At 37.3% G+C, this 17,039-nt stretch overlaps 1 protein-coding gene across 1 annotated transcript in view; it reads right to left on the bottom strand.

The window, feature by feature from the left end:
• The window catches only part of BSN (bassoon presynaptic cytomatrix protein), a gene marked incomplete at its 5' end in the record, with an annotated part of 233,733 nt that extends 222,932 nt beyond the window's left edge, over positions 1-10,801 (bottom strand). The window contains one exon of the mRNA XM_081319547.1: positions 10,611-10,801. Coding sequence (XP_081175673.1) covers positions 10,611-10,801 — 191 coding nt within the window. The remainder of the gene's footprint in view (positions 1-10,610) is intronic.
• Positions 10,802-17,039: the final 6,238 nt, after the last annotated feature.

Below are 17,039 nucleotides of genomic sequence, written 5' to 3'. Positions count from 1 at the left end.
GAGGGAAAGATTGAGGGGAAGACAGAGAATAAGGTGGCTGGATGGAGTCAGTGAAGCAGTAGGCGTGAGCTTAAATGGACTCCAGAAGATGGTAGAGGACAGGAAGGCCTGGAGGAATGTTGTCCATGGGGTCCCGATGGGTTGGACACGACTTTGCAGCTAACAACAAGAAAGCCAAATCATTTCAACCAAACAGTTATCACTTGTAATACTTCCAACAATTATATGATAGAAAACTCTAGTATGTAAAAATGCCCCTGTCAGAAAAGGCTGAATAGTTAAATAAAATTTCATCTCTGTCAGTATTGAGATCATGGTGACTTGTCCCTGGAAAATGAAGACCACATACCACTGGAGCTATCCAGACACATGTGGTTTATAATCCCAGCCAATATGGAAGAGTAACATGCTAGAGAAAGTTGGCAAATAGTAAAGCGTCTGGAAAAAAAAATCTACCTCTATCTATAACATCTACCTATATATATTACTAAAACTTTTGTTTATATACTGTTAAGTGCATAGGTTTGCAAGCTCATTTAGTAAAGAGCACAAAACCACCCCTTTATGTATTTGTGTGTGCTTGACCTGGGACAGGACACAGGCAAAGTCAGAGGTCACTCCCATTCCCACTGCTTTTTTGCTCTCGATCATTCTGATAACCCAACATGTCAAAGGTTGTCTAGTATGTCATTACAATTCTTGTGTTTATAATCCTCAGGTGGGCAAAATGGTGCATCATAGGCAAAACTTTCTCAAGCAAGGTAACTCAAATGGGATAACTTACAGAATGCATCCAAAATCCAGGGCCTATGACTGCCATTGAATTAAAATATGGAAAATTTTATAAAATATTTTATGACATAAAAATTCTTTAAAATTCAGAGAGATATTCATACATGTATCTGCCTTGAAAATAGCCCATCGTGATACTCATCATTGTCACAAAACAATTCCTGTTGTCAACTCCTGATGTTTGACTATACTACAGTAGTACCTTGGTACTCAACTTCTTTCAAAATGCATTGAATTTGGTATTCAACACATTTTGACATGAAAAAGTTGTCCCAGTACTCATCATTTAGCGTAAGCTAAAACCTTTCAGTGTCAGGTGCCTTGTGACTGACTACATTATTCCTTATGGGAATAATCTGTTTGGTAGTCATCATTTTTGGTTCTCATCGCACCTCCCTGAACCAATTAATGATGAGTATCACGATGGGCTATTTTCAAGGCAGATACATGTATGAATATCTCTCTGAATTTTAAAGAATTTTTCAAGTAGCATATTAGAAGCTCTATCATTGTTGAAAGCACTGAGAAATCCGGTAAGGAAATATCTCTGAAAGAATGACTCAATAAGTCACAGATTTTCTAGTTAAATTCTATAACCAATTCTTCCATTTAAATGTACAATTTCATATTACATCCTCTGACAATTTGTTTTAACAGTTTAATCCAGTTCTTCAACCCATCAATACATTCTTCAATCCTTTTTGTCTTCTAAAATATTAGTTGCTTCACCTGAATTGGAGTTACCTACAAATTTGATAAGTATCTCATCTGTTCTTTTACTGAAACTGTTTGTAAAGATGTTGACTAACACTTGGGCAATAACAGTAGCCTATTTACTTCTCTTTAGCAGGCACAGTACACCATGTACTAACAAACTACCAGCAACAAATCTACCTAAGAGTGACTAGATGAGGTAGATGCAATAGAAACATGTGGAAAACAAAGCCATTAAAGCTGATAGCTGAAAGGAATAATATGACAAGCGCCAATACATTTCTAAAGACAAAATAATACTAGGCACTAAGTTTGGGGGAGAAAATGAAACTAACAAAACAAATGGTAAGTGAGAAGCAATTATTGCATGTTTCTTGGAATAAGATGGAGGCTTAACAACATTAATCGACTAATCTGTGCAATTAATGACTTGATCATTGATTAATTGAAGCTCTGTTTTTAATCTCAGCCAGCCATCTGGGCTATTTCTCTTGGACTTGACTGTTTCTTCTATTGCCATCACTTAGATTTTGCAACAGCTGTTCAGAAAGCTTCCTTTCTGCTGAAGAATGCTATCACTGTTACCATTTTACATTTGCTTAGTAGTGTCACCACACAAAACACAGCAGTGGCATGGCCCTTGTCCAGAAGATTTGCATTTTAAGATACAACAATGGTGTTAAAAAGAAAAGAGCCAGCAGTTTAGAAAAACAAATTAAAATAGACTTCTAGGAAAGATTTGAGAATTTACCCAGCATGGAGGTTTCTATATATTAAGGCTGTAAAAACTGCCTGCCCAATATAATTTGGGGGCCTAGGCTGAAGTTCTGGAAATTATCCAGTGCAGTTCATCCCATTTTGGAGGTGGTCCATGAACAAGGCATCTTTTCGAGCCAGAAATACATTTGGAATTTTGAGAGCATGTGGTAGCACACTCACAAATTGTTGTTATAGGAGACTTGCCTACAAAATGATTGTCACAATAGGCATGTTGCCTATTTACTAAGAAGTATAGAAGCTCACCCACCTCGATCCCCTTCTAGTGGGATTTTTGTAGGTCCAAACTTCAAAATAAATATGATGCTGAAGGTTGATGATTAGTTTTGCTTTGCTTTGTAACATGCAACATCCTATTTAATTTGCTACATTAAATAAACTTTAAAAGACAGGTGAAACAGGCAGCCTGGTGGGCACAAGGAAAGTTCTCTGGGGATATACTGATGCCCACAAACACATTGCTGCTTCAGTTCAATTTGATTTCTATATTTGGAGTCAGAGTTGAAAGCTAAACTCTGTACCTCTATAGTAAACTATAGGATAAACATAAATGGCAGTCTTTTTTTGTTTTTTTAACAGAATAAGATGGAGCTTAGCAATTAACCTGACCATAGTGAGTATAGAGGACCAAACATCATAAAAATCAGAGGTTTAAAGCTGAACTCTTTTTACAAGTGCCCATAACTTCATTGTATCTGGACAGAATATGACAAAATTTGCAGTCGAACATTCTTGCCAACTTTCAGACCAACAGGGCTATTGAAAGAAAAGGAGTAGTACATAAATTAATGGGGAAGATGTCCCTTCCTGATGCAGACTCATTGGCTCTCACAGAAGCAGAAATACAAAGAAATAATTTGTCTTTTTCCCCTTTATTGATAACTAAGCTAGGTTAAGTGGTTATTGCAACTCCTAAGCAATATCCCAAACACTGTCAGGACAAGAGTCTAAACAACAATGAAATCTATCAAATTATCAAAAATAATCAATTTCTCCTAAGATGCTGTGAATGGAATGAGCCATCATGGACTAGTATAGGGTCACTCAGACTGCAGCACAGCTTATTACTTACTGAATGTAATATTTCTCCTCTTTTCCCACTCTCCACCATGTCATTTAATATAAATGACAAAAGTGAATCTTCATTTCTGTTTGGAATAGTACTGTAATGCTAACTACCATACAATACCAGAACTCCAGAATTTAGAGTTTCATAGAAGACCAAAATGAGAAAAGATTAGACTTATACCATCTTGCATCTTGCTAAGAAATGAAAATCTGTTCAGAATTAGCCTGCTCCATTTCACAGTGTGGATTTTGGCAGAATCTTCATCCATGCTCCCAACTATATATTTACTAGATGTTAAGATAGCAAACAACATTAAAAGCAAAGCATTTTTGTAAAATGGCAGTGGAAGTACACTATGGAGGCCTTTGCAATGGATGTTTATTTATTACATTTGTATATCACCCAATGCATTCTACATTTTCACAGCTTTCAATGAAGAAAGGAAAATATAAATTAAAAATAGCCAAAGTAATGTAAACCATCTCCAGAAAAATGAAGAGATGCTGTTGAATGTTCTTCCAGGATGACAATAAGGTAAAGGTAAAGGTTCCCCCGCACACGCGTGCTAGTTGTTTCCGACTCTAGGGGCCGGTGCTCATCTCCGTTTCAAAGCCGAAGAGCCAGCGCTTGTCCAGGGACGTCTCCGTGGTCATGTGGCCGGCATGACTAGACGCCAAAGGCGCACGGAACGCTGTTACCTTCCCACCGGAGTAGTCCCTATTTTTCTACTTGCATTTTGACATGCTTTTGAACTGCTAGGTTAGCAGAAGCTGGGACGAGTAACAGGCGCTCACTCTGCTACGCGGCACTCGGGATTCGACCCGCCAAACTGCCGACCTTCTGATCGACAAGCTCAGCGTCCTAACCCACTGAGCCACCGCGTCCCTCCGGATGACAATAGGATAGTGCTAACTTTATTTCAAATGGCAGGCTACTCTACAGTGAGGAAATGTGGAAAAAAGACTCAAAGTTGCTGACCTAATTTCCCCCCCCATATGAATTGCATTCCTTCCTTATGGACTGTTTCCCAGAGACTTTAAGAGAACAAGAAACCTCACCTCTACAGCAGTGGGATAAAAAAGAAAACAAATGAAGGCACAGATGCAGGTGTTAGTGGAAGACAGAAAGGAGAGTCCACTGGAAACTAACAGCAGCTTATTATGCATGGGGGAAATAGTTGGTGGAGTGAATAATGAGCCTTAAAAGCTACTATAGTGTGAAAGGAATAGCAGAGCCTTACAGTTTCCCAAGCCTTGCAAAGATGCAGACCAGCTACAGCCAGCCAGCAATAAGTAATTGTTTTCTTCCTCATAGGAACCAATAAGGATTGAGAGCCAGAGGACCAATTTAGGAAAAGAGAATAATTACAGTCTAGTAATACTCCCTTTATTGATGTAAAAGGGCAGTTACAGGGGGGGAAGGAAATACATAACTTGATATGTCAATTCTGTAGGGATCAAGCATTTGGAAGATAACAAGGGATGATTTTATTGATTGGATTGAAATGGGTATCTTTTCAAAATAAACAATAATGGAGTGATATGAAGTTATAAAAGCTTTGCTTTATCAACTTAATTGACCCTAGGTTTCAATACAGACAGAAAACATTGAAATATACAAGAGATGTTGGCTCTAAAATTGTCATATAAGTGAAGAAATCAGATTACAATTTATTTACCATTTAATTGTTAGAATTATATTTGGCTTTTCCTCCAGGGCATCAAGAAGACATACATAGTGTTTACTCTTTCAGAAGGTGGAGTGAGAGAGTGTAATTAGACCAAAGATCCGCAGTAAATTTCAATGGCTGAGAGTTTCTCTAATTCTAGACCAAGACTTAACCACCACGCTGCACAGTCATTCAAGCTAACTGATTCATAGAATTCCCTGCATTCCTTTCTCACATGAGTTAAGAAATTATATTTATAAAACAGGTTCTCTAACAGATGTAAAATAAAATCATGATCTCTTCTTGCATGGTGGTAAAATGTTAAAGATTATGAGGAGGCTACTTTATGGAAAAGCAGAGAACGAGTTTATGAAGAACAATGAAAACTGTTCACGCACTACCAGATCCAGGTACTTACATGAGCTGTGGAAGTTTTGATTTAGCTTTAAGGATTAGCAAGATGCTCTTAGCAGACTTATTAATACCCTGTTAGTATCTCTACCACAAATAGATCAAGGTACAGGTTTCCCCAAACCTTAAGATCTTGCGAGGAAACATACATGTTTTTGACTGATTACCTGCAAATACTGCTTTACAGATGTATCTCCCCAGTGTTTTTCGTAACATATATTTTGTCTATATTAAAATAAACTAAATTTTAAAAGAAAGTACAAAACGTCCCACGCCAGTTCCCATTTGTTACCTTTGTAATCACTTTCCTGTTCAGATCCTGTATTATGATTTATAAACATATTTGCAGGATGATTATTTTCCTTAGTTTTACATATAAATAGTTAGGTCAACCTACCATACCTGTTTTAACTGTGAAACATCATAAAATGCATTTAGTTATATTAACTGTCATAATCATAGACTTGTGTGTTATCGTATATTAACTATCATAATAACAGATTTGTATATATATTATATAATACATATTATATCTCTGGTTTGAAACCATCACATTCCAATCTGTTTAACATATCTCTATATTTTACAAGAAGCTCACAATACTCGTGGGTTTCCTTAGTATAAGAGGTAAAACTAAAGATATCATGAAGAATATTTTAAAATATCCTATATCAGTGAAGCCATCTAAACATAAGCATAGAGGAGTAAGATTTATAACGTTTAATACAAAATCTGTGACACAAATGTCTGAAAGAAATAAAATGTATTTGCTTCATTACATCAGATCATATTAGCAGAGGAACTAACATGTTTTCTAATGAATTGGGCTGAAAAGATACTTTTTCCCTGCTAACCAGCCTCTTTTCATACTAAGGGACATTTGGAGACAGATTTCAGAATATAATTTTAAGTTATGCATAAAATAAGTTGATCCTTTTCATAATAGCTTCTCAAGCCCTGCAGGATTTTATGGGATTTAAAACCAACCTTTTGAACCAGGCCTTGATATGAAAACTCGGGAAAATGATAAATTACATACTAGCAGCAACAACTTGATTCATAATTCCTAGGCAGAATTCTAGGAGCTTTACTGTATATTAACTGAATTGTCTAGAATGTAATTAAAACCCGTTTAATGTACAAGGCATTGCAGCCTGCAACTTAAATGGGAGATCACTACAGCATAGACCAGGGGTAGAGAACCTTGGCTCTTTTATGGCTTGTGGACTTCAACTCCCAGAATTCCTGAGTCAGCATGGCTGGTTCAGGAATTCTGGGTATTGAAGTCCACAAGTCATATAAGAGCCAAGGTTCCCTACTACGCCTGGCATAGTCCATTAAAAACCCATCCTTCTCTATCAAGGTAGAGTCACCGGTGGCTTATTAGCATGAGCTAGAAGAAGATGTTTCATGACCTGCCTGCAGAATAAGTCGAACAGGACTCAACAGAACACCAGAACCATTCATCAGTAGTGCTTCCAACTCATGTAGATTAAATTTCAGGATGTTGCCCAGGTGAGCAACTATGGCCCCTTTATGACCTGTGGACTTCAACTCTTGCTTTAAGTTCACTGATTCATATAGCAAATTAATTTATTTTCCTATAATCATAAACCTTTTACAAAGTTCCAAATCTTCTGTTCCTTTGGTCATCTGGTTTTAAATCAACATGATCAGAGCACTATTTATTTATTTGTGCAGTTTATATAACTGCTCAACTCACAAAACAAGTGATTCTATCAATAGCCTAGATTTTTCAGTGGCAACAAGTTAGAAAAAGTCATTTATGTATATTATAAAAAGAAAATAACTAGTGTTTCAGATTTTAGGTTTTGCCCAAGGCTAATATACTTTGTAAGAAGTAGACTGTAACAATTCAAAAAATAGCAATAAAAGAATAATTTACATTGTTATACTCCAGTCATATTAGGAGGAATGGAATTAATATAACTGGAGGCAACAAGCTGTCTATCTAAAAAATTAACAACACAATTTTTTGCAAATTCATTCTGAAAACCCTACGGGGTTCTCTATGTATGTCTAGCAGTCCAACTTTATAATTAATACAAAAGTTTGAAAGAATTAGTCACAAGTAATTATTTTTTTATTTAGGTTTATAGGCCATTTCAGCTGCACATGACTCCACTGGGATAAATTGTCATGCCATAAGAAAAGATTAAAACAATAGGGATTATAACATCAGTCTAAATAAACTATAATACTAAGAATAATTTTTCTATCCATTATTACACATCCATTAAAGTAAGAAACCACCTTATATCAACTTAGACCATTCGTATAGAACTCCATAGAAAAACTTGAAATAAAAGTTCAGGCAAAAATATTTCCAACCTTTCCAAGAACAAATAGGAATTAAATCTGAAAAAGTTTGCATATAAAACATGTGATTTACTGTTATCTTTAGCTGTTTCTGCAAATTGCTACTCACTGCAATAATATTGGTCTATATTAGATTTATTATTGCATATTTTTTACATTCCCATATTTGCTATCAACTTCTCTCACATTTAGCTTCTGAAACACAGTCACTAGTATGCACTGCAGTCAATTCACTTCATCACTATATCTTTCAATAAGCAAAACAAGTTTTCTTCAAATGAAATCAGATAAATTCTATTGCTTGAGACAACACCTTTAATTAATGTTTGCAACCTAATCCATGTGGATGTTCTCTTAACACTTCTACAAGTCTTTTTATTATTTTACTGCAACAATGACATGGCTGCTACCTATCTATATGTGCACATACACACATACACACACAATCACACACACTTGCCGATATTCATGACTTTTCCAGCACTTTCCCTAAGCAGAAGAATAAAAGGCTGACCAAATAAATATTCATTAATCAGGTCAGGACATGATAGAATGCCTATTTTGAAAAAACAGGGTTCTGCTGATTGTCTGGGTCTTGGGGAAAACAATATAGTACTTTTGCACTGATGTATTAGTGTTTGGATGGCTTCCCAGCTCTCTTCAACCACCATGGCAGAAGTGTCACAGAAAAGCTTCAATGCGCAGATGCCTCAAAATAAGACACACTACCACTTTATGGTGCATACATGAATCTGAATCCAGACTGCAGAATTAAAGAAACCTTCCAGAGGCAAGTAGACCTGGCTCAGAGGATCATCCTGCTGCAGGTCCCCACACATGAGAATGCTTCTTTTCTTTCAGTGTTATCTGTACACATGTGCAATATTACTCAGACTCGCTTACACACCTCACCATGTGCTTATACAAATTTGCCTGAATATTTCAATATCCATTTATTTTCATGTCTGCATGAATTTCTCTTGCATGATCACTGATGCTTGGCCTACATTTCCCTAGGCTCAGCTGGGGAGTAATGTGCAAACTTGGACCCTGCAGAATGAAATCACTGTCACCATTTCACATTATACAGATGGCAATTCTGCTAAAAGCTATGGTTTCACAGGTGAAGTTAACAATTAAATGCATCATCAGAAGACATATTTGAAGTGTAAAGTGGATAATGATTGCTTGAAAAAAGAGAGATATTCTCACAAACTATCAAACTGCATTGTATGTTCCTTCTTCCAAATTTCTGTAGAAAATCAGATGCTGTGAAATACACAGTTCAACAGAACAAAATGTTTTCATCACTGAAAAATAAATAAGTTCCAACTTGGATCCAAGCAAAATCTTACAATATAGCAAGCTATTTGATTTCTTCCAGAATTCATTATATTTCCCATGGAGTAATGGAGTAATCAATAAACATATGGACATTACTTTTAAAACATGTATTTAATACATTTCTGTCCACTTTTTCAACATTAAAAAGCTCTATATGTATATTCTTGATATTTTAGTATAAGCTTTGAATGCTGGAAAAGTATTACTCTCCTGATGTTTTAAACTATTTTTAAACTGCTACTGTTTTCCCATCTGCAGTGCTTTCCAGTACCAAAGGTCTATTACTTTATGAGAATTAATAATGCTTTAAATGTACAAAACGTCATGATGTTTGTTTTTATTAGGGAAACAATAACAAGCATTTATATTGTATTGAACATGGTGGATAAAGCATCAATTACATAACTATTTTAATTTATATTCTAACTGAATGCAATTAGAATAGGTGCACTTTGTGCTTAAGCATGAAGAATTGTGTCTTTGTAGGCAAACATCCCATCAATATGACAAATGTACATGAAATAGAAGCATATAGAAATATTTGGTTGTTTTTTTTCATAACTCAAGCCAGACATATTCCTGAAAATCAGTAGCTCTGGGGAAACTACTTGTGGCTCTTTACCCACAAACTATGTCCATTCCCTTTTTTTTGCATGCCATTCATCCCATCTTTAGCTGGGTAATCAGCATCCCATTCATGTTTCTTGGCTCCCCTCTCTCTGATACTAGCCTGCACTACGGCACCCTTTGTGAAAGCAGGTCCTCATCCAGTTGATATGCACATGCTTCTCTCTTCACCTCCATCTTCTTGCCATATTCATCTTCCTACACTCTAGCTCAAATTTCCAAACATGGAGAGATTTCTCCATTCCCTATCTTAAAAAATTATTTAAACTTGAATGGTCCCCAATCCAATATTTCTAGACATCGCCATTAGATCTTATCAGAGCTCCGCTTGATACAACATCAAAGCCATAGCATAAACTAAACCTATTAGCAACATTCTCAAAATAAGACGTTTGGTTCTGTAAAAAAAAAAGAGGGGGGGTGTCATTCAATGTGCTCTGAGTTGCATCTCTCATAACCTCGAAAACATGTTTTTTCCTCAACATTAGGAGCACATGGCAAACTCAGGCCAAACCACCTTTCTTTTTTCCCCCATATGCACTATTCTCACGAAGACACCCCACTATACCTAGCCTTCTTCTGCACCGCAGTTATAAATCGTCCTAGTGCACCCCAAATTCCTTCCCTCTTTTCTCATAGGCTCCACGGATTGTGCCTTCCTTCCCTTTTACTGTAGAGCTTTTGCTCTCAGCAGGGCCACACGCTCCGCAGCATGGGTTCCCAGCTGCACTTCACCCTTAATCCCCCGCTCCTTCCAGCCCAAACTAGTACACAGCCTCCATCCTCCTGGGCTCAGTCAACCGAAGTTGCCCCCGCGCGACTTCTCCTGTGCTACTTCGCCCAGCCCGGATAGTCTGTGGCTCCCACCTGGCGGAGGGTCCGTGAGGCTGCGCGGGGCCCGGTGCAGCGGCAGGCGCCCTGCCCGGTGGGAGCTGTCCTCCACTGCTTGGTGCTGAAGGTGGCTTGGCGGATCCAGGCGAGGTGGAGGGACCCGTAGCTAGGCCGGGGGGCAGCTGCCCCTCGGCTCCCCCGCCCTCTAGGCTGGCCTCATTGCCCATGGCGAGGCAGCAGCGGTCGGATGGAGACGGGCTCCCTGAGCGTCTTCAGCGCAGTGCTGCCTGCGCCGCCATCAGCCTAGCGCCACCATCTCCGGCTGCCCCATCCGCACTAAGCATGCGCTTAGCTTGAGCGCGAGCCCAGCGCCCACCCCCTCCGAGAGGACGCGCTTCGCGGGGGCGCGCGGCAGCGCGCGGCCTCGGACCAATGAGGCGGGCGCAGTGTTCGGGCCGGCCCCTCGCCGGCACGTGCAGGGCCTCGCCAATGGTTGCTCGGTGGTTCGTTTTTCCCGCGGAAGGTCCGGATTGCGAAACGCGAAACGCCATGCAGCCGGAACAGAGCCACTCGGACCTAAGCAGCCAAGCCCGGAATGGATTGTCTCGCTGTCCTTTTGCTTTTGGGGGGGCTCTTCATTGGGAACTCACGCCGTTCGGAGTTCTCTCGCTCAAGACAGCCCTTCAGACGCATAGATCGTGTGCCCAGCCAATAGCTTTTAACGGGACACGTTAACTGTTGACAAATGGGGCCCATCGCGTGTATAATCTTGATCATTTTTACTAGTCATGGCGTACTTAATCCCCCACTTTGAGGACACAACAATATACTTTACTGCTATCCCTGTTTATATTCCCTTTCGAATTGGATACCCTCCAGAAATGTTGGACCTCGGCTCCCATAATTTCTAACCAGAATTGCTGAATTGCTTCTGACAGAATTACAAGACGCTGAAGTCCAACATTTCTCGAGGGCAGGAAGTTTGATATAAAGTTTCTGCATGCATACTGTACAGTACTAGGTGTGAATAGCAAGTTCACACATAAAAGGAGAAGGGCAATTATTTTGTTGTTGGCAACCAAATTCTGATTTCTGAAAAAATAAAAATTGCAGATGGACTTCCTCTTAACTTTATGAAGTTGTATTGATATTGTGTTCTTAGGGGTGAACTGTATATTACTAATAAATGATTGTTTTTCTTTAATTTCAATACCTATCAGAACTTTTTCCTGTTTCTATAGGGTTTTTGCACTACTTTTGCTGATATTTAAAGTGACAGTAAGTAATAACTGAATCATCAATCACTTACAATTTGGTGTATACCACATCTCATTCCTATTTGTTATATTGCTTTTTTTTAAAAAAAACAACACCTGAATATTTATTTTGGGTTGAGAAAACAGATTAATACAAGGATTAATTACAGGTAGTTCTCGATTTACAATAATTCATTTAGAGACCGTTCAAAGTTCAAACAGCACTGAAAAAAATGATTTATGACCATTATTCACACAACTGTTGCAGCATTCCCCATGTCCTCATATCAAAATTCAGATCTTAGCAACTGACACATTTATGATGCTTGCAGTGTCCCAGGATCGTGTCATCACCTTTTCCGACCTTCTGACAAGCAAACTCAATGAGGAAGCCGTGTTAGTAATTTAACAACTGCAGTGATTCACGTCACTTAATATATCCATACCATACTGCTGAGCTTGTAAGCCGCCCTGAGTCTTCGGAGAAGGGTGGGATATAAATGTAATAAATAAATAAATAAATAAATAAATAAATAAATAAATAAATAAATAAATAAATAAATAAATAAAATAAACTGTGTTAAGAAAAGTCATAAAATGGGGCAAAATTCACTTAACTATCTTGCTTAGCAACAAATTTGGGGCTCAATTGTGATCATAAGTCAAGGATTACCTGTAATACTAGGCAAATTCTTTGGTTTGGGGGAACTATTGAAATGTTGCCATCACTTAATATATCCATACTATAATCCTTTTGGATTCAATATATTTAGGTATAACCAACCTGATAGTATCGATATAGACTGCTGTCTAAATTATAAAAGGAACAAATAATATAATAAGCAATGTCTGTGAATACACCCCTTCACTGTATGAGGTGATATTATTGCAAAAAGAAAGTATTTCATTATGTATAGGACTGCAATATTTTGTTAATTAACTTTTTTCCAGTGGGGAAACCAGCATAATCCACTGCAATAAAAACAAGAGCCTTTTGGTCTCTTATAGTCTAATGATTTGTGGATATTGGATTTATGGCATATGAGGGGAGAATGTTCGTATTAGTGGTGGTAGAAAGTATTAACAGGATGATTTAGGGAGAAATAATAAGTTGGAAGGAACCTTGGAGGTCATCTAGTCCAACCCCCTGCTCAGGCAGGAAACCCTATACCTTTTCAGGCAAATGGCTGTCCAGTCTCTTAAATGTAAGAGATCAATACAGTGGTCTTAGAGATACTGTAGATGCATTTTTGCATTGGTGTCACAATAAACTTACTTAATATAATACAAAACCATGGCTTCTGTTTAATACTTGAGGAACAGCATTAAATGTAAAACATAAGAAGGTAAGTAGGAAATCAACGGAGAAGTCAAATGGCCACAAATGTTAGAGCTAGATGAGGGAAAATAAGGCTTTGAGGCATAATCAGATTAAATCAACAGTACAAAAGAGCATATATGATCAATTCAACTTATTCCGTGCCACATTACAAAGAAAAAGTGTTTACAGGAGTATTATTGTATTATTCATTCTATGATATCATAGAATGAAGGGCACTGCAACATGCCCTAGTAAAGGTCCACTGGTATTTTTGATGTATAGGTGTATGAAAATAGAAAATTATTAACTCTCCTGTTAAATATTAATAGCATTTTGAAAAGGCTGGATAGTTAGTTCTGGTTATGTTGAACAATAACTCCATTTCTAGAGATCATCGTTCAATCTTTTTTTTTGCCTGGGGACACTCACCGTTACATAAAGCAATCCAGGAAAGGCTGCATGAAATCAGTTTCTGCTTGAGTGACTTCTTCCTGGTATATTGGAAGGTTTCACTGAAAACAATGGAGCAATCCAATGGGTTGATAGATGAGTCTGAGCCAATAATTAAATATTACTATCCAGGCCCTTGTTTCTAATTTCTAATCAGGCCAGAATGTATTAGAAACACATTTAGGAGTGCCAAATACAAAATGAGATCTAAATTTGTTCAGTTTCAAGCAGTCTAAAAGTAGAATAGTTGCCCCAAATACAAGTAGTCATCACTGAACAGCCACTCATCCAGCCAGTCTTCAGATTTATGACAGCACTGAATAAGGACTTACCATGGATCTTCATAATTGGGGCCATCACTGTGTCCCCATGAACATTTAGGCATTGGCAATCAGCTTGCAATTATGACACTGGAATCATCTGTGGTCACATGATCATCATTTGCAACCTTCACTGCCAGCTTTTAATTTTTTTGTAGATAAACTATATTAGAATGTTGGTGGTGGATTATCTTATTTCAGTTCTCTTCTGCTTTGATAGGTCTTATGTGGTTAGTTCATCATGTGGTTTCGAATCACATGACGGATGTTTTGTAGACTGACAAAATGTTCAGAAACTAAACAACATGCTTGGAGAACAAACCACCACCAACATCTACCACCCAAGTTACCAATATTTTCCACCATTTCTAACTATATTAGAATTTTGAAAACAGTATAAAAATTAACAAGAACTAATATTTAGAAGAAAAAAAGAACAGAGCAAAGACAGTGCAAAGAAAAAAAGCAGTGCAAAGCAAAGAAAAAAGATATATAAAGAATTGACTTCCAATTTTTTTACAGCAATAATGATAATGATAATGATAATGATAATGATAATGATAATGATAATGATAATGATAATGATAATAATAATAGTTTGAAGGGACCTTGGAGGTCATCTAGTCCAACCCCCTGCTCAGGCAGGAAACCCTATACCATTTCGGACAAATGGCTGTCCAGTATCTTCTTAAAAACTTCCAGTGTTGGAGCATTTAAGTATGAATGTAAACTATTCTCTTATTCTATGATTGCAATGTTCTTTACATTTTTTCTATAATCTATTATTTTTGTTACAATCATCAAAACCATATAACTTCATTTTTTTGTTTCCTAAAATAGACAATAAGGGGAATAGAATAGAATAGAATAGAATAGAATAGAATAGAATAGAATAGAATAGAATAGAATAGAATAGAATAGAATAGAATAGAATAGAATAGAATAGAATAGAATAGAATAGAATAACAGAAATGTACAGAATATTTAGATCAGATTGGGGTTAACTGTACAGATGACAATTTCTATGAACATGTCCTATTGTTTTCTTTGTATCTACTTGTATATTTCTATTGGTTTTATATTTTTAATATGGTCAAATGACTTATTCTATTCTATTCTATTCTATTCTATTCTATTCTATTCTATTCTATTCTATTCTATTCTATTCTATTCTATTCTATTCTATTCTATTCTATTCCACCTTTTCCGATCTTTTGTTTTCAGGCTACCAAGTTCATTAATTCTTCTTTCTAAAATATCATATGCTTTTCTGTGACTTGATCTTTCCCTTATCATGGCTTGCAAGCTGATCTGTAAAAGTGGCATAAGTTCAAAAAGAAAAAAAAACACATATGATTCATACATTTGCATTAAATTAATAAATATTTCTTCGCTTAGACACTAAAATATTTAAATTGTGCCTGTTTAGCCTGGCTTGTGCCATCTCAGTGTGATTCGCCTATTAATGTTACTGCTATTTTGTACTTAAGAAAAATTATTGAAGTCACTTGGCCATTTGGATTTGCTATGATAGAAATAATTTTTGCTAATGATTGTGGCAGACTCTATGTGAAAGTCTTATAGACTTCTTTTCTGGGCATAAATACTTGGGAAATTCAAAGCAATTCAGATTGAGACATTTTAAAAGAAGGAATATGTTGAGGTAGATCTCAAAACCTAACAGAGAGTTTCTATTCAGAGAATTAAACTTATCACTGATGTTTATAACAAAATAGAAATAAATATGTTTTTAAAGTATTTATGTATGTATTGTATGTATTTGTGTACAGTGTATGTATGTGTTTGTATGTGTATAATGTAAGTTTGCATGTGTGTATTTATATAAGGTTGTTAATTTTTTTCTCCACAATCAGTGAAATGTTGAATGTGTCACAGATTGAAGAAGAATAAGCATTCAGTATTTATAGATTGCAAACCCCATTTGAGGTTGGCAAACAATCTTTGCTAGAATTCAGAAAACCTAGTTTTCTAAGCAATTCCAAAACATTCTGCTACACAAGCTTTTTATTAAGAAATGTTCATCATGTTCTTCAAGCCATCTTCAAATAAATGAGAATTCAATCGCCACTAGTTTTGAAATTTTAAGAAGTAAGCTGTCAGTAATGTCATTATCCTATCTCAGGAGTCCCCAACCTGTGGGCCGCAGCCCACTAGTGGTCTGTGGCCTACTCCCAACTGGGCTGCATGAGTGGCCTGTTGGTGCACACGTACGCACGGCCCCACTCACATGACCGTAAGGGCACTCATGGCCCCACTCGCAGGAGAGTCGCAGGAGCTCACAGCTTCACTTGCATGAGCAACAGGGGTTCGCACATGCACCTGCCCCTCCCACAAAACTATCCCTTATTTCCCCCCTATGCTCTGGCCGCCAACTTGGAAAGGTTGGGGGAACTCTGTCCTATCTTGGTTTTTTTTCCAGAGTTGAAAGAACAGCCAGGTTGAGAATAACACAATACCCAGGGAACACATTGACTCAAAAGCTACCATTTCTCAGTTATGATCCTCCTCTGTATATTTGTGATAAGCTTTATGATGGTGTGCTTAATGGTTCAAGGTCCAGATGGAGATTGTTTCAAATAGAAGAATACTGAAGAAATGAATGGTCTCCCTAGTTCAATCCTGCTGCTCCACTGCACACCAGAACCTCATATAATTATGAATCATTGGAGGAAACAGTGGCAGAGCTGATTATATTTCATTTATTCAGGTCCAATACCAAGAAAGCAGCCCTCCTTCCATCATAATGAAACCCCTTGGAGAGATACCACTGGGATTCCTGATCCCTTGATGATAATGAGAAATAAATCAAGTGTAGCTTCCTAAGACTTAGAAAGTGCTCCAATGAGATGCAGCCTGTCACCATAAACCCACTTTAGCTTCCTTATAAAAATGATAGGAATAAAGAACATGAATGAGCACAAAGAAGTGAACAGCATTGCTCCAGAAGAGGTACATCCTGAGAGGAAAACATCAGCTAACTCAGTATATGAATCCCCCAAGTTGTTTCTTATAATTAAAGTACAAAGCTGGTACTTTTCTGCCATGTCTTGTTCAATGGCCACATTACATTTCTACTGCATAGAAAGAAAGCCTTTGA

This window comes from Vipera berus, assembly GCF_964194415.1.
Source record: "Vipera berus genome assembly, chromosome: 2".
In the NCBI taxonomy this organism is placed as follows: Eukaryota; Metazoa; Chordata; class Lepidosauria; order Squamata; family Viperidae; genus Vipera; species Vipera berus.
The sequence above is the reverse complement of the archived record's forward strand: the minus strand, read 5'-3'. Positions and strand labels throughout refer to the sequence as shown.